Source organism: Littorina saxatilis, linkage group LG2, assembly GCF_037325665.1.
Source record: "Littorina saxatilis isolate snail1 linkage group LG2, US_GU_Lsax_2.0, whole genome shotgun sequence".
In the NCBI taxonomy this organism is placed as follows: Eukaryota; Metazoa; Mollusca; class Gastropoda; order Littorinimorpha; family Littorinidae; genus Littorina; species Littorina saxatilis.
This window is the reverse complement of record NC_090246.1, coordinates 39,260,266-39,283,370: the sequence shown is the minus strand read 5'-3', so window position 1 is coordinate 39,283,370 and position 23,105 is coordinate 39,260,266. Positions and strand designations below refer to the sequence as shown.

At 44.8% G+C, this 23,105-nt stretch overlaps 1 protein-coding gene and 2 long non-coding RNA genes across 3 annotated transcripts in view; 1 reads left to right on the top strand and 2 right to left on the bottom strand.

The window, feature by feature from the left end:
• Positions 1–23,105, top strand: part of LOC138956214 (uncharacterized) — a 103,118-nt gene that overhangs the window by 58,856 nt on the left and 21,157 nt on the right. The window lies entirely within an intron of this gene.
• Positions 1–23,105, bottom strand: part of LOC138958971 (uncharacterized) — a 55,938-nt gene that overhangs the window by 19,166 nt on the left and 13,667 nt on the right. Inside the window, exon 6 of the mRNA XM_070330319.1 lies at positions 6,370–6,590. Coding sequence (XP_070186420.1) covers positions 6,370–6,590 — 221 coding nt within the window. The remainder of the gene's footprint in view (positions 1–6,369; positions 6,591–23,105) is intronic.
• LOC138958972 (uncharacterized) lies at positions 758–3,499 on the bottom strand. Its single transcript, XR_011453559.1, has 3 exons — positions 2,862–3,499; positions 2,158–2,333; positions 758–1,401 (listed from the first exon to the last, which is right to left on the bottom strand). It is a non-coding gene; the product is annotated as an uncharacterized lncRNA (long non-coding RNA).

The following is a 23,105-nucleotide window of genomic DNA, read 5'->3' as shown; positions in this document are numbered from 1 at the left end:
ACATAACGATTCCCACTTTAAATAAATGCGATCAAGATAATTAGGTAGACAACATGTCAAGAGACGTTTATTCCTTATTTCTTGTTATAATTGAAGGATATTATTATGCAATATACTGCTTTGTTTTTTAAAATGGCTTCAAATTGTCTCCCTTGTACCGACACTTTAGTACACAAAATTATTCAAAACAGTCTTTGACATATCTACAGTTTTATTAAAAGAAAAACTGTATTTTATTTTAAGTGATAAATAAATATAGACAAATCTTGGGACTGTGCACAAACTGATCGGCTTGAACTCAAAAGTCGCAGCCAAGAATCTTCTGCAACTTTTGAGTTCAAGTCTGTCAGCTTGTGCACGGTCCCACAATCAGTTCAAAAAGAATTTTCCTTGATATAGCCTTGAGAAAAAAAAAGTAAGTAACAAATTTTGTACAAACAAATTTGTTCAAGGGAGACAATTGGAATCATGTTTTTTAAAATCGGTGAATTGCATTATAATTTCCTCCCAAAAATAACAAATAACTGTGAAATAAATTGGAAAAAAGTGCTAACATTATTACCTTGATCAGATCGATGTGTATGACAAGGAATTTCTATGTTTGCTGATTTGGTTGTCCGGTAATGACTTTCATGCACAGGGCTTCTAAATTCACTCGCTCAAACGCTCATGTCTGCACCAACATTCACACACGTCCATATTCATAAGGGATGGTGACAACACGCTCTTGAACAACAAACATGGCACAAAACGAATGAACATTTCAAACATGTCGCTATTGAATGAAATCATCAGTACATGGATATCAAATCATAAAACATCTCACAAAATACCTCCTTGCCATTCCGAAGTTGAAGAAGAATACAGTCCGGCATTACACACACTACACTTTCATCACTGAGAATCGCTGTTCACAACACATGTCCTCGGCTCTGATACGTTCTCCGAATAATACACACAAGTCATGGATGATGGTATAGTCCGTACGAAGCCGAAACACTTCTTACTATCCTCTGACACAAGTTCTTATCAGCTTCCACAATCTTCTGTCTTAACTGCAGGCATTTAAAAAATTAAACCTGAACTCATACACAGAGGTGACAGCACTACATACCCTCCCTCGCTGTAAACAAAGTACTGATTTTACCTGTCCATATTGAAACTACATACATTTTTCACTTGACAGAACAGTTAACTGTTGCTACCAACTTAATTAACTGGTATTGGAAAAAAATATCACACCTTGAAAACCCTAGTTCAGTATATCATAACTATATGCAGCCTTCAAACGGTTGGTACCGGTTGTTGAAGATCTCTTAGTCGCGCTTCCTTGCATCCGGACTTCTTGGTCAAAATTGAGGCCTTGAAGAGTCGTCCGGGGAAACTTGTCTTGAAGCATACCTGAAAATGAAATTATTTTTTTTACTTGACACTAAAGCAAATCTTATGCTGGGTACAAATGCTAAAACAAGTTGCGCCAGTCTGTCAAACATGTATAACGATACTGAACGCAGTACATTTCACAAGGACAATGCTTAGCTGAAAACCAGCATCCACGTCGAATAAGGTAAATGGCAACCCAGCATAGCGCAGTAGCAAAACTGTCCCACAGGAAATCACGCTTCCCTGTGTTTAAAACAAATCTGTTTAACTTTCTAAGCTTGTAGCCCTGAAAGTCAAAAAATTATGCACTAGCCTCTGGCTAGTGATTCTGAAAACGTACCAGCCAGAGAGCAAATTTTACGAACCAAACCAACAATTTGATTCAGCATCTTCACTCGCATTTGGCGAGTAGATGAACACTTCTACTCACCAGATGCATGCTTCTACTAACTATGGCGAGTAAAATACTTGCCACTTTCACTGTTTCAGGGCTGGTTTGTTTTTAACCTTTAGAACATAATGTTGTAGTTTTCCAGAAATTGCTCTACACACAAACATACACCACCGCCCTGGTCTCTTGACTAAATGTAAAATGCATAGTTTGTTGATAATGCACTTTATAAATATCACTGTTTCTCTTTCCCCAGTCTTGTAGCTGTTGTAGTTAACAAGCTCTATATTTTAACTTTGAGACTTATGTTCTGAAAAAAATAGATCACACTCTGATGTAAACCTCTAGGTAATGCAACCCTATTAATTATTATACACACTTACTTAACAATTTGTATGTCATCGAGAGCAGCTGGTGCAGTTTTCATGGCAGCATGCCCCTTCCACATACATTTGTAGTGTGTACAAGTTTTGTCTGCTGGCACAGTGTCGATTCCTTCAGCCATGTAGTGTGAAGCAGCAAAAAGGGTGGCGGCCACATGGTTGCAAGACTGTCCTTTCTGGTAAAAACAACAACACACATTCAAATTCCGTTTGTGTCATCTTGATTTTCCTTAGCCTGCTAGTAATAACAATTAACTTTATCTTTCCTAGGAATTCCTACAGAGAGCTTGTAAGCGCATGCTGTTGATATCTATATAAAATATATACCGGCTCAGAATGGAATTTGATCTTACTGCAGTGATAACCTTCATTGACAAGAGGATTCACAAACACATGTGTACGTACACATTAAATAAAACTCCGCACTCAGGTACCTGGTATTCTATTGAACATGCCTAGCCAACATGGCATGGTCTCCTGGAGATACTGATTGAAATTACATTAACATGCTGCTCATAACTTTGTCAAAAATGACAGCTTTTGCATGCAGACATTTTTAGTAGAGAATTATGAATCTCTGTGTGTGTTTGTCACTTTGTGTGCCATGCATTATATGACTGAGTATGAAAACTGATTGTGTAAGATACCAAGTAACGCAGCCATCAAGTTAATCCCACAAAACATACAAGGCCAACAACACTTACCCAGCAATACACTCGCAGTAGGCTCCAAGTGCCTGTCCGGTCAGCGTCCCCCCACAACAGCATACACTTCGTTGCGAGTCTGCTTCATTGACGTCAGCACACTCGCTCTGAGTCTGATCACCACAGTTGCTTACTAGCTGTTGTGCCATGCAGAAAGACATTTTATGCACACAGTATGTCTATCGTTTACCCCAAGGTTTTGCATTCTTTGCGCTGGATGCGTCGTATAACTTGTCGAACGTCGACGCAGTAGTATCAGTAAGAAAGTTGATCCAGAGATCTGTAGATCTGTGGTCGATCACCTCTGCTTCGCTTATGCAGGGGAAGTTCGCCAAGTCTTTCGTCCATATACCACCAATAGCCGTTTCAAACCATACCTTCATGCATGTCCTTGACTTTTAGTTCATGATTTTGAACAAGATAATCCATTTTCTTGCAGAATTTCTCAAAGTAATCCTCTAGCAATAGTACTTCGAGCACCGACAGTGAAAGAGGTATTTCAGGCCAGGCACCTATTGCCCCTTATTTCCGGTTATCAGAGAGAGGCTGCCGTGCCCTAAAATCTGATTGGTCGAAACGCTGGGGGCAAAGGTTATACGAAAAAGGTCTATTACAATGCAACCATTTGAAAATATGTTAGAACAAATTTGATGTTAATGACAACTTTAATTAACAAATTTGTTCATTAATGTTCATCAGTCCGGACTGAGACGAGGATTCCTTGACCAAAATTTCGATCAATTTGAGTGAAAAAGGAATGTCACCACAGTGCGGCCTCAACTTTTGTAAAATAAAAAAGCCGGATATGACGTCATCAATATATCTATTAAAAAAAAGTATATATATGTAAAAAATTTAAAAAAATTAAAAACACATCTGGGGATAATATCTGCAGGAATTCACACACAAAGTTTCACAAACATCTGTCAGTTCTTTTTTCTATGAATGACTGCGCGCGTACACACACACACACACACACACACACACACCATAACCTCATCTACCCAGTAGTAACCCAGTCTACGTTACTTAAAACCTTTAGTCTTAACTTGACTGAATGTAAATTCATACATGTTACTCTGCACGGACATCAGCCTGGGTGTATAGGAAGATGTGTGGTATGTGTCTTAGTACCCGGATGGAAATGGATGGAAAGGTCGATGCTGATTTGCAACGTGGTGTACATGAAAAGGGAGGTATCTTGAAAGTAACAGTCCAGCGCGTGTAAACATTTTGGATTCACCATCTCAGATCTGGTTAGGTATTAACAAGGTATAAGATCTTCCTTCCACTTGAAGTTGAACACATATATCCAAAATCAATATTCTCGGTGTTTTCTGCATGTGGAGCATGGAATTTGTTTCTCATGTATTCTCTTAAAGGCACAGTAAGCCTCCCGTAAACCACCACAGAGCTCCCCGAGCGTCTACATACAGTACAAGCATACTTCCATTTGAACGCTCACCGAACGGGAACATCCTGGCTGCTTTCTGTCGAGCGTGAGAAATTTTCAAAGAATTTATTTTCGTGGACTTGGTGCTGTACAACATGGGCGCCTCGTTTTGGTGCTGGACGTTGTGAATATTCAACTTACCCAAAATCACGCCCGGACAGTAAGCCTCCCGTAAACCATCACAGATACCGTCAGGCTTTTACACACAGTACAAACACCCTTCCATTTGAACGCTCACCAAACGGGAACATCCTAGGTGCCCTACGTAAAGAGCGAGCAATTTTTAAAGAATTAATTTTGCAGATTGTCAAAAATGAGTTACTTCCCTTGGACCGTGGTGCGTTTTTGCGCTAGACCTAACTTTTAAAATCTAAATAATAAATTGACAGCTTGTTACACAAACATTCTTCAATCATAAAATAATTCTTTTTTCATCAAGACAAGATCAGTACAATTCGAAGTTTTGAAAGTTTGAAAAAAAGACTGAAAATCCCGGAAGCAGGATCACGCAAGGGTCGTAGCAGACGACGGTTTATGCATATCGCCGTTCCTCTCTGCAGTCAAAAGCCATCGCTAGAGTTCTTGTGAACCACAGCCGTTTGTTTCGTGCATAAAAACGTGCTATTGTAGATAAGCTCACATCGAGTCGCATTCAAATGACTAACTGGCGACTACATTGTGAAAAAGGGAAACTGGATCACACGGGTTCACGATGGCTCAGGGGTAAGATAAACCACGCAAAAATAAATTCTTTGAAAATTGTTCGCTTTTTACGGAGGGCACCTAGGATGTTCTCAATCGGTGAGTGTTTAAATGAAAGGGTGTTTGTACTGTGTGTAAAAGCCTGACCGTATCTGTGATGGTTTACGGGAGGCTTACTGTGCCTTTAAGGGCCCAGTACTAGCTGAACTTTTACAAAAAATCACTTTTTTTCATTCAAAGTTGAGTTTGTATTATTCTAAGGTACAATTGGCTAAAATTTACGAATCCGTTGGAATTTTGCATCTAAATATAATATCTTTCGAGATATACGGGTTTAAAAAGGGGGTATCTGTGCTGACTTTTGACTATCTGGCCAACGAAATCGCAAAATCAACACATTTTCGTCACTAATGTAATGATTAAAAAAAAAGTATGAAAGATAGAGTGTTGCCATTTTCCACAGTTGATTTTGGTATAGATGCCCATGGTTGGAACCTCTAACATTGAAAGAAAATGCAGCAGAACTCAAATGGGAATTTTTTTTAAGTAGTAATTATCGACACAAAAAATTCTCGAAAAGTAAAAATTGTCTAAATGTCCTCAATAATGATTATCACATTGTTAGAGGTTCCAACCATGATGACTTATGTCCAGAACAACTTGGCAAAATGCCATACCCTCCTATAATTAGTTTGGCCTGTATCATTACGGCCATGCGGGTAATAAACGACATTTCGGTTTTGGCTACATTTGTTGTTGGGTTTTTTGTGCAGCTATTAATTATGTTTTTGAAATTCTGTTTGTGTCTACAGTATCTCCATTATGTCAAGAAACAGTAGCCAAAATTTGAAACTGTTATCTCTATATTTAGGTCGTTTACTACTGGCATGAACAAACAACCCTCCACTATTAGCAATCGGTTGAATTACTTCATCCGAAAAAATCTTATTCGGCACAAGAAGCAGTCATGATGTTAATATTTGGAGCGATGTACTTTGCCGATTATACTGTATTCAGAGGAAGGGCTGTGTCTTTCAGAAAACAGGGAGGCCAAATATACGCTTTACATCTCGTGTCTTTCAGAAGACAGGGAGGCCAGATACTTACGCTTTACATCTCGTGTCTTTCAGAAGACAGGGAGGCGAAGTACTTACGTTTTACATCACGCTGTGTCTTCCACAAGACAGGGAGGCCAGATACTTACGCTTTACATCACGCTGTGTCTTTCACAAGACAGGGAGGCCAGATACTTACGCTTTACATCACGCTGTGTCTTTCAGATGACAGGGAGGCCAGATACTACGCGTAACATCACGCTGTGTCTTTCAGAAGACACGGAGGCCAGATACTTACGCTGAACATCACGCTTCACGCCTTCCAGTGTCTTCTTGGTTTGTTCCAGCTCTTGCTTGGTCTGGTCCTGTTCTTGCTTGGTCTGCTTCAACGTGTTTTGCAGGGTCTGCTTGGTCTGGTCCTGTTCTTGCTTGGTCTGCTTCAACGTGTTTTGCAGGGTCTGCTTGTCGTGGTCGTGTTCTTGCTGCAGTTGGCTCAGTAGATGCTCAAGCTTGTTTAACCTGTTGGGTTAAAAAAAAAAAAAAGATGAAGGGTCCATTCCAGAAGCACTATCACCATCACCACACAAAAATACAACAACAACAAAATCAGAACAAACAACAGACAGACAGACAGACAGACAGTCAGACAATCGGACAAGTAATACGGACCTTGAGGATATTCGACAGACATACAGACTTAACCCATTATAACTGACAGACAAAACGGAACAGAACTGAACGAAATTGAACTGAACGGAACGGAACTTTATCTAACGAAGATTAAGATTTAAGACTGTGGCAAACGGGAAAAAAAACCGACACAAGCTGAAGCAAATGCCCTCAACAAAATGTACATCAATTTTCATTAATAATCCGTTAGGAAGTTCAGGGCCGGACTAGGGGGGGGGGGGGGGTTATGGGGGTTGCGTAACCCCCTCCCCCTCCCCCTGGCTTAAGCATGTAACTCTCAAACGCATTATTTTTTTGTGGGGGAGGGAGGGGGGGGGGGGGTGCATTGCCTAATTTTCCTAACTGTCGAATTTACCTTTTTCGTTCAAGGAGAGGCTTCCTTTCCCTCCAGAAACATCAAAAAACGTTCAGCTTGCAATCCCCACCAGGGGGGCTTCGCCCCCTGAACCCCCACCAAGGGGCTTCGCCCCCTGTACCCCCATCTGTAACCCCCCCCCCCTAATACTTACCTAGTCCGGCCCTGTAGTTTTTTCACACTCGTACATGTATACATACACACATTCCTAGGGAGACAAACCTCGCCCTCCGCCCTTACGTAAAACGGATATCTAACTCGACTTGTCCACAAAGCACGAGTTATCCGAACGCGCGCAGAAAAATGTGCCTTAACAAACTATAACAAGAAAATTGGTTGATTAAAATCAACATGGCCGAAGCAATGTTTTCATCCAGAAAGTAGCTGATATTAGATCAGAACTTGACACGCTAGCTGTTAATTCTGCTGCACCCACTCATGTTGATGCTTCCCCTGCCTGTACGTTTTTAGCATTCCAGAAAGTCAGTGAGAAGGACCTTAGAGAGATTATTTTGAAATCCAAACCTACAACTTGTCCACTTGATGCATTGCCCACACCATTACTTGTTGAAAACCTTGATCTTCTGTTGCCTGTTCTCACCCAGATTGTTAATGATAGCCTGTTGTCTGGTGTTTTTCCATCATTGTTCAAAACTGCACTTGTGAAACCGCTCCTTAAGAAATCCAATCTCGATGTAAATGTCTTAAAGAACTACCGCCCTGTTTCTAACCTTTCATTTTTGTCAAAGATCATTGAGAAAGTAGTTTTAAAGTAGCTGTTAGTGTATTTGAACACTCATGATCTGATCTCGCATTCTCAGTCAGCATACCGTCCTTCTCACTGTACTGAGACTGCCCTGCTCAAGGTGACCAACGACATTCTGTCTGCTCTGGATGGTGGTGATGTGTCTGTGCTCACCCTACTGGACCTCTCGGCAGCGTTTGACACAATAGATCATGTCACACTGCTGAGCAGGCTCCAGACCTTGTATGGCATCTCTGGTCCAGCGCTGGCATGGTTTGAGTCCTACCTTACGGACAGAACTCAGGCTGTGCTTGTCGATGGCCAGAGATCAGCCCCAGCCCCCCTTGTTTTCGGTGTCCCTCAAGGCTCTGTACTTGGCCCCGTCCTCTTCATTATGTATACCAAACCCTTGTCTGCCCTCATTCAAAATCATTCCGTTTCAAACCAGTCTTTTGCTGATGATACCCAGTTGTATAAGCCTAGTTCCCCCGCTGAGACACATGCCGCCATCCAGACCATTCAGACCTGTATCTTAGATGTTAAGTCATGGATGGTAGAAAATAAGTTAAAACTAAATGATGATAAGACAGAGGCACTTCTGTGCATGAAAAAGTCCACTAAGTTCCCAAATTCTCAACCTTCGTCTGTCCAAGTAGGCAATATCGACATCTCTTTCTCTTCTTCAGCTAGAAACCTCGGCTTCACCATCTCCTCAGACATGACACTCAACAAGCACATCTCCAACATCTGTAGGTCCGCATACTTTGAACTCCGCAAGATCGCAACCATCCGCCATACTCTGTCCGTTCAAACTACAAACACTCTAGTCTGCTCTCTTGTTCTTTCTAAACTTGACTACTGTAACTCTCTTCTCTCTGGCTGTCCACTCTACCTCCTGCACAAACTACAGAAAGTTCAAAATTCTGCAGCACGCCTGATCCTCAAAGCACGAAAAAAAGATCATGTCACACCACTTCGCCGCACACTCCACTGGTTACCCATCCAAGCCCGCATTGAATACAAACTGTCCACTCTCTGCTTTCACTTCTTCTCTGCCTCGTCTCCTGCTTATTTCTCTGAACTTCTCACTGTATACACTCCTGCTAGACAACTCCGCTCCTCTTCTGATAGCCGCACCCTAGTCATCCTACACACAAAATCAAAAGCATATGGACAACGCACTTTTGCATTTTGCGCATCTACTCAATGGAACTCTCTCCCCTCTCACATTCGCCACTCTCAGTCAGTACAGTCATTCAAGCGAGCACTCAAAACTCACCTCTTCCAGAAACACAACTCCTAAAGTCGCAACATTTTGCCATCCTGTTCTGTAACGGTTCCATCTCTATTCAGCTTGTTATTGTTGTCTTTTGTTTTAAATTATTATAAATATAATTTTTCACTGCAGTAGTCCTTTAACTTTAACCCTTAGCTGTAGGCTAGATATGCACAAGTCATGTCGGTGCCACATAATGCTGACACACATGTTCCTGTGCATAGTTTATGGATAACGTGTAGTTGGGAAGTTAAGAGTAGAAATAATTAGTATTTAGTGTAGGAGGAGGGGTGGGTAGGGAGGGGGTGGGTATGGTTTACTTTGAGCAGGTCGGTTTCAGTTTTAATAAACAATTTTAGAGAATTGTGTATCTTATATTTGAGTCTTTCGTGTTTTAGACATTGATGCATTTAATAGTTTTAACGAGTTGCCTTTTGTTTTATCATTCTGGTGTTTATCTAGCTGTGCTGTGTATCTTATAAGAAGTTCTTAAAAGTTCAAAGTTATTTTAGCATATAGGTTGGTTTTTTTTTATGGTCTTAACAGTTAAACATGTATTACGTTATCATTAAGATTCATGCTTTGTTAGCACTAAGCAGTTGTTTTAATCAGTCTGGTTTTCTCTTGTTTTCATCTTATGAACATTCTAAATGTTAGACTAACTTATTGTCTTGTACAGAATAACAACTGTGTGAATGGTGCTATACTGAATGAAAGAGTGTGACATGAAGTTCTTGTACATCATTGTAAAGAGTGTGAATGACGTTTTAGTTTAGATGTCAAGCGCTTAGAGCAAGCCTTTTTAACGAAAGTTTTTGATTTAGCGCTATATAAATGTTCTTCTTCTTCTTATTATTATAAAAGAAGCGGTATTGTACGGGCACATGTTGAATTTGGGTTACATGTGTTGCAGAGTATTTAAAAATCCGTAGGCATAAAAACATGCAAAGAAAAGTGATAGGTCCCTGTTGTGAATATAGTCAAGTGGATAAATTGATTACTTATGTTTCACACTAGTTTTGCTGTTACAGCAGTCCCTCTCATGAACGGACACCCTTGGGCCAGTGCAAACCTGTCCGTACATTGCAGGTGGTCGGCCACGGGAGAGCCCCCCCCCCCCCCCCATCACATATGAAACACACTCAGGCACACTGACGGACTGAGTGAGTCTTTGCTACTGGTGAACGAGCTCTACTTGTCCTAAAACAATACACCAGTTAACAGTTTCGGCACTTACATGGTACAAAGAAGGAAAACTCACGTGATACCCAAAGCGATTCTGGTTGGACGGAGAAATTTCGACAAGCAGCCGCTGCATCGTCTGCTCAACGTGATGGAAGCAATTGAACGGGACGGTGTGTTTTCCTCTACGTTATAACAAAAACCTCACGTTACATCCAAATTAGCGATGGCGTCAACATGCTGTGTTATTGGTTGCAGTAATTGGAGTAACCGACTTAAAAAATGGTGGTCGGAAGATTGCAAAATTCATTACGTGCCTCGACGGTCGTTAGTGTGTGGTTGCGAATCACCATTCAGGTGGGCATTTGTTATCGTCTGTGTGTCGTGTTTTGACAAACTTTTAGTACGACTGATGTGAGCCGAATTTATTGGGGAAAGTTCAATGAATGCAAAAAGGTATGCCAAATAGTAGTGTGTCATGTTTCCTTTGCGTTGGGTTGTGGTGAAATACACAGCGGTTATCTGTTTGCGAGTTGCTTGGAACACGGTTTTTTAATAACATCTCTCGATCTTCACATATTTTGTCATGTGAATAAGAACAGAACAAGTTCGTCAAACATATTTCTTATTTTATCTGCATTGAATGAATTTACAACGTCCTTCTTGTTTATTCATAAAGACAACTTGTACTGAAGAAAATGTTTCCCCCTTTCAACGGGTGGAGTAGTGCGCCGGAGAAGTGTCCCTTGCGTAGAAACGTGGGCGAATAACACGATCTGCGCATGCGGTGAATCAACCGGAAAAGGAAAAAGACATAAACATGCCGAAAAACGATGTGCGCATCACCCGGAACTCGCAATAAGAGAAGTGCGCATGTGCGAGATCTAAAATGGCCGCGGAACTGTTAACTGGTGTCAAACTACTACAACTTACAACTGAAAGGAAAACAAGAGGCGAAGCCTTCAAGGCTCACGTAAGAAATAGACAAACAGTAACACAAACTCAATCACTCCGTCACACATACACACACACACACACACACACACACACACACACACACACACACACACACACACACACTGACACAGTAAGCATAAGTAAGTGACTGTGCAAGAAAGCGAGACACTAGATCTAGATCTAGCCTACTTAAGTCGACTACACGAAGCTTCGCGAAGTCTTAATACCAAAAACCCGCAGCTACGGCGTGGTACTTTGACCCCAACATCGCTTCTCAAGTTTTGACATGCGAAGCTTCGCCGTAGCTCGCAACGAAGTTGGTGTTTTTTTGTAAGAAGAGTGCTTTTCGATTCAAGATGGACGACGAAATCAGACTCAATACCATAGTGAAGAATGCATTTATCGACCCAAAGTACAAGAACTAACCTCCTACCTGTATTATTTCATACTGCGATGCATTGACATGTCGAATGAAACTCGAAATCCCAGCGCTCACGCCAACTGGTCCCGGCCGTGCTCAGTCAACGAAATAGAACACATACAATTAACTTACGTCATCATCAAGTACGTAAAGTACAATTTGTGACGTAAAGTACTCAGAAAGAAGCACACCACGCGCTGGTCGAGACTACGTGCATGCGCTTTCTGACTAATAAGATTTGAGACGCCAAGACATGAAAAGATAACTCTTGCCTTCCAACTAGTCTCGGCCCGCTCAAAATAACAATGACCGAGACTTTCAGTAATTCCTTCGCGTGACGTCTAACCTACGCCATAATGTACAGGCACCCCATGAAAGCAGCCACGAACATACTCACAGAGGCACACATGCTTGTGCAGATACTTTGCAAAAATATGAATTGTCACGTTTCAATATATCACTCAAGGTGATTATGAACCGGTTAATTACTACTAATTAACTAACCACACCACGATCCACTCTCGCAGGCATAACAATTAAATAGAGTCAACAAAAGTATAAGTTTCAGACGCCTGTTTATGTATAAACTCTCCACCTCCCTCGAGCCTTCACTCAAAATATGTTCCTTTTACGTTCTCAACACGTAAAAAACCAGTGTTCACTGACAAAATGCCAGTAGTATGTAGAAAATTATAGGAACACGCTGAACCCGTGTAAATATAGTTAAATGAGAATGTTCTGTTCGAAAAGCTCTAGTTCGTGCAGGTGTCCACACCCCACGTTGTCACTACTCCAATGAAATCATAGATACGAAAAGACAACGGTGGTCAACGGGGTGCGTACGACATGGTGCACTTAGCTTTATCTCTGCTGCTGCTGCTTAGCCGGTATGCTGGTTAGTCGGTTCGCTGGTTAGCCGGTCCGCTGGTTAGCCGGTTCGCTGGTTAGCCGGTCCGCTGGTTAGCCGGTCTCCTGGTTAGCCGGTCTCCTGGTTAGCGTAGCCTCAACAGTTCCCGCCAGAGTCAGCCGTGCCGATGTTACGGGAACGTAACGAACGAACGAAACGAACGAACGAAGGAAGGCTGCAAACAGAAAGCATCGGTGCACTAAACATGTCAGCTACCCCTCACCCACCACCTTAAAACATGTCATCTTTAAATATCTCATCGAGCACGTGGGCCTGCACAAAACTGACTTTTTACAACAACAAAACAGCCATTTTCCGTCCTTCTCTCCCTATCTGCAAAAACCATATACAGATTAGTATTTTAGCGTCACAGAGAGTAAATTATGCGCTAACCTGGAAAGAACAACAGAGAGTATTTCATTCCACAACACAGACTCATCAACAGCGTTAAATAATGATTTATTACCTCAAAAGCCTATGATTGTAACTCTCAATGGAAGCAAAGTCCGCCTCCTCCCTGGAACAGTCTCTGTTCGTCAACAGTGACCCAAAACGTCCAGAACCCCTTGTCGAATCCTTATGCGAAAGCCATCGCCGACGAAGGAAATGTGACGACTTGTCCTCAGCAAAATACGTGGCAGAGGAAAGGAATAACTTGTGGAAGTTCCCCTAGAGTGCCGAATATGATACTCGGTGAAAAACCATCATACTCTGGTAACTGTGTGTTAGGTCCTTCCCCTTCTGCCGCTGGGTGTCAAGTGTGTCGTCCTTGAGTCTCTGACAGACCACCTAGCCAAATACACGTGACTGACCTTGTCACCAAACCAGTCCAGCTATACACAGTTTTGCCTCCCCAAGCAGGAAAAAGACACGAGAAACTCAATCCCTGAAAATCCCGTGCGCGCTGTCAGCGAAAAAAACCGTCAGCCCTATGACAGCAGAAACCTGCACTGTGAAGCTCGTGCGTTTCAAAACATCCGTGCTCGGGAGCACTGTCAGCAAAAACTCTGCTGTGTCCAATATCACGCACAGGCGCTTTCTATCATACATTGACCCAGAACAGGCACTCCACTGAGTGACGCTTTCTTGGTCTCTGTCACCCGATCGTGACACACCTCCCCTCTTCAAGACGAAACCTCGGTTTCGCTCACAGTCATGTTCTCCTCTACAGCCCGAGAGAGAAAGTCAGCTCCAACATTGTTGGCGCCCGGAATGACGCGTACCGTGAATTGGTACGGTTGGAGAATCAACGCCCAGCGCATAAGTCTGGCGTTTGCCAACCTTGCAACCTGAAGATATTGCAGAGGTTGATGGTCCGTCTCCAGACAGAAAGGTCGTCCGTACAGGTACGCTTCGAACTTCTGGATGCCCCAGACAATGGCGAGACACTCGCGTTCAACCGTTGCATACGCTGCCTCGGCCGAGGTCAGCTTACGGCTGGCGAAGCAAACAGGGTGCAAAAACCCCTCTGTCTCCTGAAGCAACACTGCCCCAAGTCCCTTCCCTGAAGCGTCTGTCCTCAGCACGAAGTCCTTGTTCAGGTCTGGTAGTCGGAGAATAGGCTGACTGGTGAGTCGCCTCTTCAGGGTGTTGAATGCGGAGCTACATTCCTCAGTCCACACTACAACGGTCGGTTGTAGTTTCTTGGTAAGGTTGGTCAGTGGTAGAGCGATTTCGGCAAAGTGCGGGATGAAGCGTCTATAGAAGCTGGCTAGGCCCAGGAAAGACCTGACTTCTTTCTTCGTGCGCGGTGGCTCCGCCTCCCGAATCTTCTGGATCTTGTCGTCCTCTGGAACGAGCAATCCCTCGCCGACAACATGACCCAGGAAAGACAATTCCCGGAATCCCAAGTAGCACTTGGACGGTTTAGCTCCCAGATTTCCGTCCTTCAACCTTCCGAACACGTCGCGCAGGGCGTCGAGATGTTCAGTCCATGTCTCTGTCGCGATCAGCACATCGTCGATGAAACTGCTGATGTCCTCGCGCTTCAATGGTTCCAAAAGTTTCCTCATCATGCGAGTGAAGACGGCACCTGCATTCTGTAGACCAAAAGGCATGACTGTCCACTGGAACTGGCCGAATGGAGTGGTAAATGCAGTCTTTGGGCGGTCTTCCTCGGCAACTGGGATTTGCCAGTATCCCTTGGTGAGGTCCAGTTTGGAAAAGTACTTGGCCTTGGCCAAGTGACTGAAGAGGTAGTCCACATCAGGCATGGGTTCCGCGTCAAACGCCGTAATCTTGTTCAGCTTCCGGTAGTCAACACAGAACCTGACGCGTCCATCCTTCTTCTTTACAAGCACAATTGGTGAACTGTAGGGAGAGTTCGCTGGCTCGATGACGCCCAACTTCGTCATGTCGGCGATTTCCTTCCTGACCACCTCCTTCTGGGCATGAGGCATGGGATACTGCTTCGTCCTCACTGGCTGTTTCTCCAGCAAGTCGAAGGTAAACTCCTCTAGATGCGTCTGAAGTGGTATGTCTGTAAGGACCCGTGCTGCATCCTTCAGGATCTCTTGCAGGTCCGCCTGCTGGTCGTCCCCAAGATCAGGTGAGATGTGCACGTCCGTGAGATCCTCACTAGCCTCCAGCGGACAAACTGGTACCCGTCCTCCTCCCTGTTCTTCCGTTGTCTCGTCCATCACGACAGCAACTGCTTCTGTCACTTTGTCCTTTTCCCCGTAGGCAGTCCTCTCTATGTAGGCGCGCAGCAGGTTGGCGTGGTACAGGCGTGCTTTCCCGTTCATGACGATCCTGTAGTCGTTTTGGCCCACTTTCGCTGTCACCTCAAAAGGTCCTTGCCACTGCAGTTGTAGCTTGTTGTGTTTGACAGGTAGAAGTAGCAACACCCGTTCTCCAATCTTGAAGCTGCGCGGCCGTGCCTTGCGGTCGAATCCTCGCGCGTAACGCTGTGCTGCTCTTCCCAGGTTCTCTTGAGCCAATTTGCAGGTCTCTTCAATCCTGTTCCTGAGTTCTACGATGTAGGTCGCTGTCGTCTGCACCTCCTCGTCAGCTTCTTCGTCCGTCCAAGCTTGACGCAGGATAGCCATGGGACCGCGTACCTGTCTGCCGTACAACAACTCAAATGGGGAAAAACCCAAGCTCTCCTGAGGAACCTCGCGGTATGCAAAAAGCAATGCTGGGATGTACCTGTCCCACGTGCGTGGTTTCTCCTGAGCTAGTTTCCTCAGCATGGTCTTCAAGGTGCCATTGAACCTTTCCACCAGTCCGTTGCACTGAGCATGGTAAGGAGTGGTGAAGTGCTGCTCCAGTGATAGCAGTCGTGCTGCCTCCGCCATCACTCCTCCCGTGAACTGCGTGCCTCTGTCGGTGAGTACCTCTGATGGAATTCCCAGCCGGGACCACATAGTAACCAGAGCCTCAGCTACTCGCGTGGCTTCAATCGATTTCAGAGGGATCGCCTCTGGGTATCGAGTAGCGTAGTCCACCATGGTCAAAATGTATCTGTTTCCGTCCTCAGACGCAGGCAAGATGGGCCCGATGATGTCCACTGCCACCCGACGAAAGGGTTCGTCGATGAGCGGCATCTTCTCTAAGGGGACCTTCCTCACCCTTCCTTTGGCAACCACCTTCTGGCACTTATCGCAGGACGCACAGAAACGTCGGACATCCGTGCAGATGCCTGGCCAGTAAAAGTGGCGCCAGACACGATCCGTGGTCTTCTTGGTACCAAGATGACCTCCCAGAATCGAGTCGTGTGCCGTTGCCATGACACCCTCGCGAAACTCGCGAGGCACGACAACCTGTTTGAATGTACCTTCTTGGTTGCTGAACTCACGGTAGAGCAACTTCTTGTCCCTGAGGAACTTTGACCTCCCATGCTTCCCGCTCAGCTTCACCTTCCCCGACTTCGCGTGCTCCCGAGGAGTAGCTAAGGTCGGGTCAGAATCCTGAGCCTTCGCGAGAAGCGCGGGGGTCACGTTCCCCAGGGCAGCTCGTGCAGCAGGTAGGGGTTTGAGAGGTTTGTCCTCTCGCTCCGCCTGTGCCCGCGTGAGCACTGAAATGACGTCGGGAGACCGATAAACGGGAACCTCCCTGGTGACGCCGTCCACAAACTGAACCCGGTTTCCAATGAGCAGGTCGCATGGAGGATCGTCCATGACGACGGCCACAATGGTCCCCGTGAACAACGGGGTTACGACCTTGATCACTGCCGTGTTCAAGTCGTAAGCGTGAGATGCCTCGGCCATTCTCACCCTGATGCTGTCTCCTGTGTAGGCCATAGCTGGAACTAGACTCGCCCGAACCACTATCATGTCTGCCCCTGTGTCCCGCAGACCTTCGCCCTTCACTCCGTTAACGTAGACGTTGCAGTGGGGCTGGAAATGTTTCCTGGAGCACGGAACGCAGAGTTGTGGGATGGTGCATGAGCTCGTGACGTCCCTGAACTCCTCACTGCCAACGAAGTGAACGCCCTTCTGGTCAGCCTGTCTCTTGTGGCAGTCCTTCTTCACGTGGCCCCGCTTGTTGCAGTAGTAACACTGGATGTCAGTTCTGGAACTCGATCCCTTGTGTCCCTGATCGTCCTTCCCGTCCTTGGGTCCTGAAGAACCCGAATTTCCCGTTTTTCCTGGCCGTGAGCCTGAAGATTTGCCGGAGATCGCCTGGGCGTCCTCGTGCACTCTGATCCAGTCGGCTGCCTCCTGAGTAGTCTTGGGCTGGTGCTCCTGCACGAAGGTCACCACCTCAGGTCGCAGGCTGGACATCAGTTGTTCCATGACTATGAGGTCGGCAAGGTCGTTGACGGTCCAGTCCTTTTCGGCCATCTCCACCCAGCGCCGCAGGTAGAGGTTAAGGCGTGCCACAAACTGATGACTCAGCTCGCCGCTCAGTCTCTTGCTGTTACGCAGACGTCGTCTGTAGGCTTCAGCAGTCAGGTTAAAGCGCTGGAGTAACGCCTTCTTAAGTGCCTGATAGTCTCTCGCCTCGTCGTCCTCCAAAGCGTTGTAGAGCTGCAATGCGCGTCCCTTTAAGCAGGTGCTAAGGCGGCTAGCCCACGTGGCCTCTTCCCACTTCTGGTCAGATGCAATGCGCTCAAACCGGCGTAAAAAGTCGTCGAGCTCGTCCTTGTCATCGTCGAACGTCGGCAGTCTCGTACGGTCGGCAACAAACGTCGGCGCGCTAGCCTGAGTGAGCGTACCCTTCTCGGCCTGTAGCCTAGCTAGCTCTAGCTGGTGATCGCGATCCGCCTGTTCCTTCCGGTCTAGTCTGTCACGTTCGTCTTTCTTTTCCTGTCTGTCAAGTTCGGCCTGTCGTTCGGCCTGTCGTTCCCTTTCTTGTCTGTCAAGATCGTCTTTCCGTTCTCTTTCCTGTCTGTCTCGTTCGTCTTTCCTTTCCTGTCTGTCTCGTTCGTCTTTCTCTTTCTTGTCCTGTCGGTCACGTTCGGCCTGTCGTTCTTGTCTGTCAAGCTCTTCTTTTCTCGTCTGTCGCTCTATGTCTTCCCTACGTTCCAGCTCCTTGCGTTTAAGCAAACTACGCGCTCTAACGCGTGCGTCTCGCTCTGTCTGTTCCTCGCTACCAGGAGTCTCAAAAGTTAATCTCTTCGTAGGAGATCCCCCTGTAGCCATGGTTAGTTTTAGCAAAGCTTTATTACCAAAGTAAGTCTAACGCAGCTATAGCTAGAACACGCGGTGACGAAAGCGGTGGATACAAAAATCCAGCAACCGGAAAATGCAGAAGAAAAATCCAAACGGTGTAGAACAAAACGCGTAGCCTACTTTATGGCTGCTTTTTGCGGTGAAACAAAGTGTTTCCCACAGCCGTGGCCTACTTTATCGGCTGCTTTTTTCGGTGAAACAGAGTGTCTCCCACAGCCTTGGTTAGGACAGAAGTCCTCGGACCCTTCCCCCCCAAAATTCCAACAAAGTCAAAATATGGAGAAAAATCCAAGTAAAACAAGACGGTAGAAATGTAACCTGTTACAGAATGCGAAACAACAATGTAGAGAAAACTGAGTAAAACGAATAACAAATCCGCTAACCCTGCTCAGCTCTCTGCAACGGAAAACTCTGAACGTACAACAACAAAGATTCACAAACAAAGGAAAGGGAAATAATCACAGTTAGCGCATACAATAACTCACAAATTACAATTTACATTTCCTGCAAGATGTGAATCGCTTAAGGTGTGGTATATGATCAAAACTATACAAAAAAGGGTAGCACCAAGCAGAAAATAAGTCGAGCACTGACGAGATTATCTGCTCTTAGTTATCCTTAATTGGTGGGTCTTTATCAGTTGGAAATTAACTGAGTAAATCCCGGCTTGGCCCCCATGTGTCACGTTTCAATATATCACTCAAGGTGATTATGAACCGGTTAATTACTACTAATTAACTAACCACACCACGATCCACTCTCGCAGGCATAACAATTAAATAGAGTCAACAAAAGTATAAGTTTCAGACGCCTGTTTATGTATAAACTCTCCACCTCCCTCGAGCCTTCACTCAAAATATGTTCCTTTTACGTTCTCAACACGTAAAAAACCAGTGTTCACTGACAAAATGCCAGTAGTATGTAGAAAATTATAGGAACACGCTGAACCCGTGTAAATATAGTTAAATGAGAATGTTCTGTTCGAAAAGCTCTAGTTCGTGCAGGTGTCCACACCCCACGTTGTCACTACTCCAATGAAATCATAGATACGAAAAGACAACGGTGGTCAACGGGGTGCGTACGACATGGTGCACTTAGCTTTATCTCTGCTGCTGCTGCTTAGCCGGTATGCTGGTTAGTCGGTTCGCTGGTTAGCCGGTCCGCTGGTTAGCCGGTTCGCTGGTTAGCCGGTCCGCTGGTTAGCCGGTCTCCTGGTTAGCCGGTCTCCTGGTTAGCGTAGCCTCAACAGTTCCCGCCAGAGTCAGCCGTGCCGATGTTACGGGAACGTAACGAACGAACGAAACGAACGAACGAAGGAAGGCTGCAAACAGAAAGCATCGGTGCACTAAACATGTCAGCTACCCCTCACCCACCACCTTAAAACATGTCATCTTTAAATATCTCATCGAGCACGTGGGCCTGCACAAAACTGACTTTTTACAACAACAAAACAGCCATTTTCCGTCCTTCTCTCCCTATCTGCAAAAACCATATACAGATTAGTATTTTAGCGTCACAGAGAGTAAATTATGCGCTAACCTGGAAAGAACAACAGAGAGTATTTCATTCCACAACACAGACTCATCAACAGCGTTAAATAATGATTTATTACCTCAAAAGCCTATGATTGTAACTCTCAATGGAAGCAAAGTCCGCCTCCTCCCTGGAACAGTCTCTGTTCGTCAACAGTGACCCAAAACGTCCAGAACCCCTTGTCGAATCCTTATGCGAAAGCCATCGCCGACGAAGGAAATGTGACGACTTGTCCTCAGCAAAATACGTGGCAGAGGAAAGGAATAACTTGTGGAAGTTCCCCTAGAGTGCCGAATATGATACTCGGTGAAAAACCATCATACTCTGGTAACTGTGTGTTAGGTCCTTCCCCTTCTGCCGCTGGGTGTCAAGTGTGTCGTCCTTGAGTCTCTGACAGACCACCTAGCCAAATACACGTGACTGACCTTGTCACCAAACCAGTCCAGCTATACACAGTTTTGCCTCCCCAAGCAGGAAAAAGACACGAGAAACTCAATCCCTGAAAATCCCGTGCGCGCTGTCAGCGAAAAAAACCGTCAGCCCTATGACAGCAGAAACCTGCACTGTGAAGCTCGTGCGTTTCAAAACATCCGTGCTCGGGAGCACTGTCAGCAAAAACTCTGCTGTGTCCAATATCACGCACAGGCGCTTTCTATCATACATTGACCCAGAACAGGCACTCCACTGAGTGACGCTTTCTTGGTCTCTGTCACCCGATCGTGACATGAATTGAAAACCTGCATATGTGGTAATTTCTTTTTTTGTGTGTGGCTTTATTGAATACTTCAGGCAGTAACTATTCCCTGTCCAGTTTTCTCTTTCGTCTCTCTTACCCCTCGCTTACCCACCCCCACCCCCTTACCCTTCACTCCCTTTACCCAGCCCCGACAGCACAAATTTGTAATCTGCAAGGCAGAGTACACATTTTCTAAAAGGAAGACTACTCCACCTCAATTATATCCAGAGATCTTCAAGCTGTCTCCACCATAAGCCAAGTGGTCGAGTCTCATATAAACGTACTGACCAAGGAACGGTGCGGGCACGGGGGGGATCGGGACAGAACCGCAATGAACGTAACTGATCGTTAACGGAATTGCTTTGAACGGTTATGTTATATGAAGTCTTATATCGCGCGCGTATCTCCAGACTCGGACTCAAGGCGCAGGGATCTATTTATGCTGTGTGAGATGGAATTTTTTACACAATACTGTTTACATCACGCATTCACATCGACCAGCAGATCGCAGCCATTTCGGCGCATATCCTACTTTTCACGGCCTATTATTCCAAGTCACACGGGTATTTTGGTGGACATTTTTTTTTTATCTATGCCTATACAATTTTGCCAGGAAAGACCCTTTTGTCAATCGTGGGATCTTTAACGTGCACACTCCAATGTAGTGTACACGAAGGGACCTCGGTTTTTCGTCTCATCCGAAAGACTAGCACTTGAACCCAACACCTAGGTTAGGAAAGGGGGGAGAAAATTGCTAACGCCCTGACCCAGGGTCGAACTCGCAACCTCTCGCTTCCGAGCGCAAGTGCGTTACCACTCGGCCACCCAGTCCAGTCGGTAGGGACGGCTGAGTTTGGGCTGCATGTATGACGGCTTACTAGTGCCAAAACCTCATAATTGTAATTATCAAGCAAAAATTAGTAATTTTCCCTTGATAATTACCATTTTCACGTGTTTATTACTAATTTTCCCGGAATAATTACTAACTTTCACCTGTTAATTACTAATTTTTAGTTTTGGCTCACTTCCTGATCACGGATTGCTAGTGCCAAAACTAAAAATTAGTAATTTCCCCGTGAAAATGAGTAACTAACAGGTGAAAACAGTAACTGACAGCGTTAATTAGTAATTATCACGTGATAATGGGTAACCCCAGGTTTTGGCACTAGTAAGCCGTCATAGGGCTTACTAGTGCCAAAACCTCATAATTGTAATTATCAAGGGAAAATTTGTAATGTGCCCTTGATAATTACTATTTTCACGTGTTAATTACTAATTTTCCCGGGAAAATTACTAACTTTCACCTGTTAATTACTAATTTTTAGTTTTGGCTCACTTCCTGACGGATTGCTAATGCCAAAACTAAAAATTAGTCATTTTCCGGTGAAAATTACTAATTATCCCGTGAAAATGAGTAACTGACGAGTGAAAACAGTAACTGACAGCGTTAATTAGTAATTATCACGTGATAATGGGTAACCCCAGGTTTTGGCACTAGTAAGCCGTCATATGCATGTTCAAAATTGTTAGCCGTTCCCCTCCCGATCAGAATGGAACCTCAACCCATCTGTAACGGAACGCTTGGATCGTTAAAGGCACAGTAATCCTCCCGTAAACCATCACAGATACGGTCAGGCTTTTACACACAGTACAAACACCCTTTCATTTAAACACTCACCGAATGAGAACATCCTAGGTGCCCTCCGTAAAGAGCGAACAATTTTCAAATAATTTATTTTTGCGTGGTTTATCTTACCCCTGAGCCATTGTGAACCCGTGTGATCCAGTTTTCCTTTTTCACAATGTAGTCGTCAGTTAGTCATTTGAATGAGACTCGATGTGAGCTTATCTACAATAGCACGTTTTTATGCACGAAACAAACGGCTGTGGTTCACAAGAACTCTAGCGATGGTTTTTGACTGTTGAGAGGAACGGCGATATGCACGATAAACCGTCGTCTGCTACGACCCTTGCGTGACCCTGCTTCCGGGCTTTTCTGTTTTCAAACTTTCACAACTTCGAATTGTACTGATCTTGTCTTGATGAAAAAAGAATTCTTTTATGATTAAAGAATGTTTGTGTAACAAGCTGTCAATTTACTATTTAGATTTTAAAAGTTAGGTCTAGCGCAAAAACGCACCACGGTCCAAAAACATTCTGATAATCATCGATCGACCGAAGGGAAGTAACTCATTTTTGACCTGAGTTCAGGATGGGTCCAAAAAGTGTTCGAGACAATCTGCAAAATTAATTCTTTAAAAATTGCTCGCTCTTTACGTAGGCCACCTAGGATGTTCCCGTTTGGTGAGCGTTCAAATGGAAGGGTGTTTGTACTGTGTGTAAAAGCCTGACAGTATCTGTGGTTTAAGGGAGGCTTACTGTCCGGGCGTGAATTCCTCATAACTGCCAGCACCAAAACGAGGCGCCATCATTGTTAAAGGCTAAGTCCACGAAAATAAATTCTTTGAAAATTTCTCACGCTCGACAGAAAGCAGCCAGGATGTTCCCGTTCGGTGAGCGTTCAAATGGAAGTATGCTTGTACTGTATGTAGACGCTCGGGGAGCTCTGTGATGGTTTACGGGAGGCTTACTGTGCCTTTAAAGGAACTTAAAACAA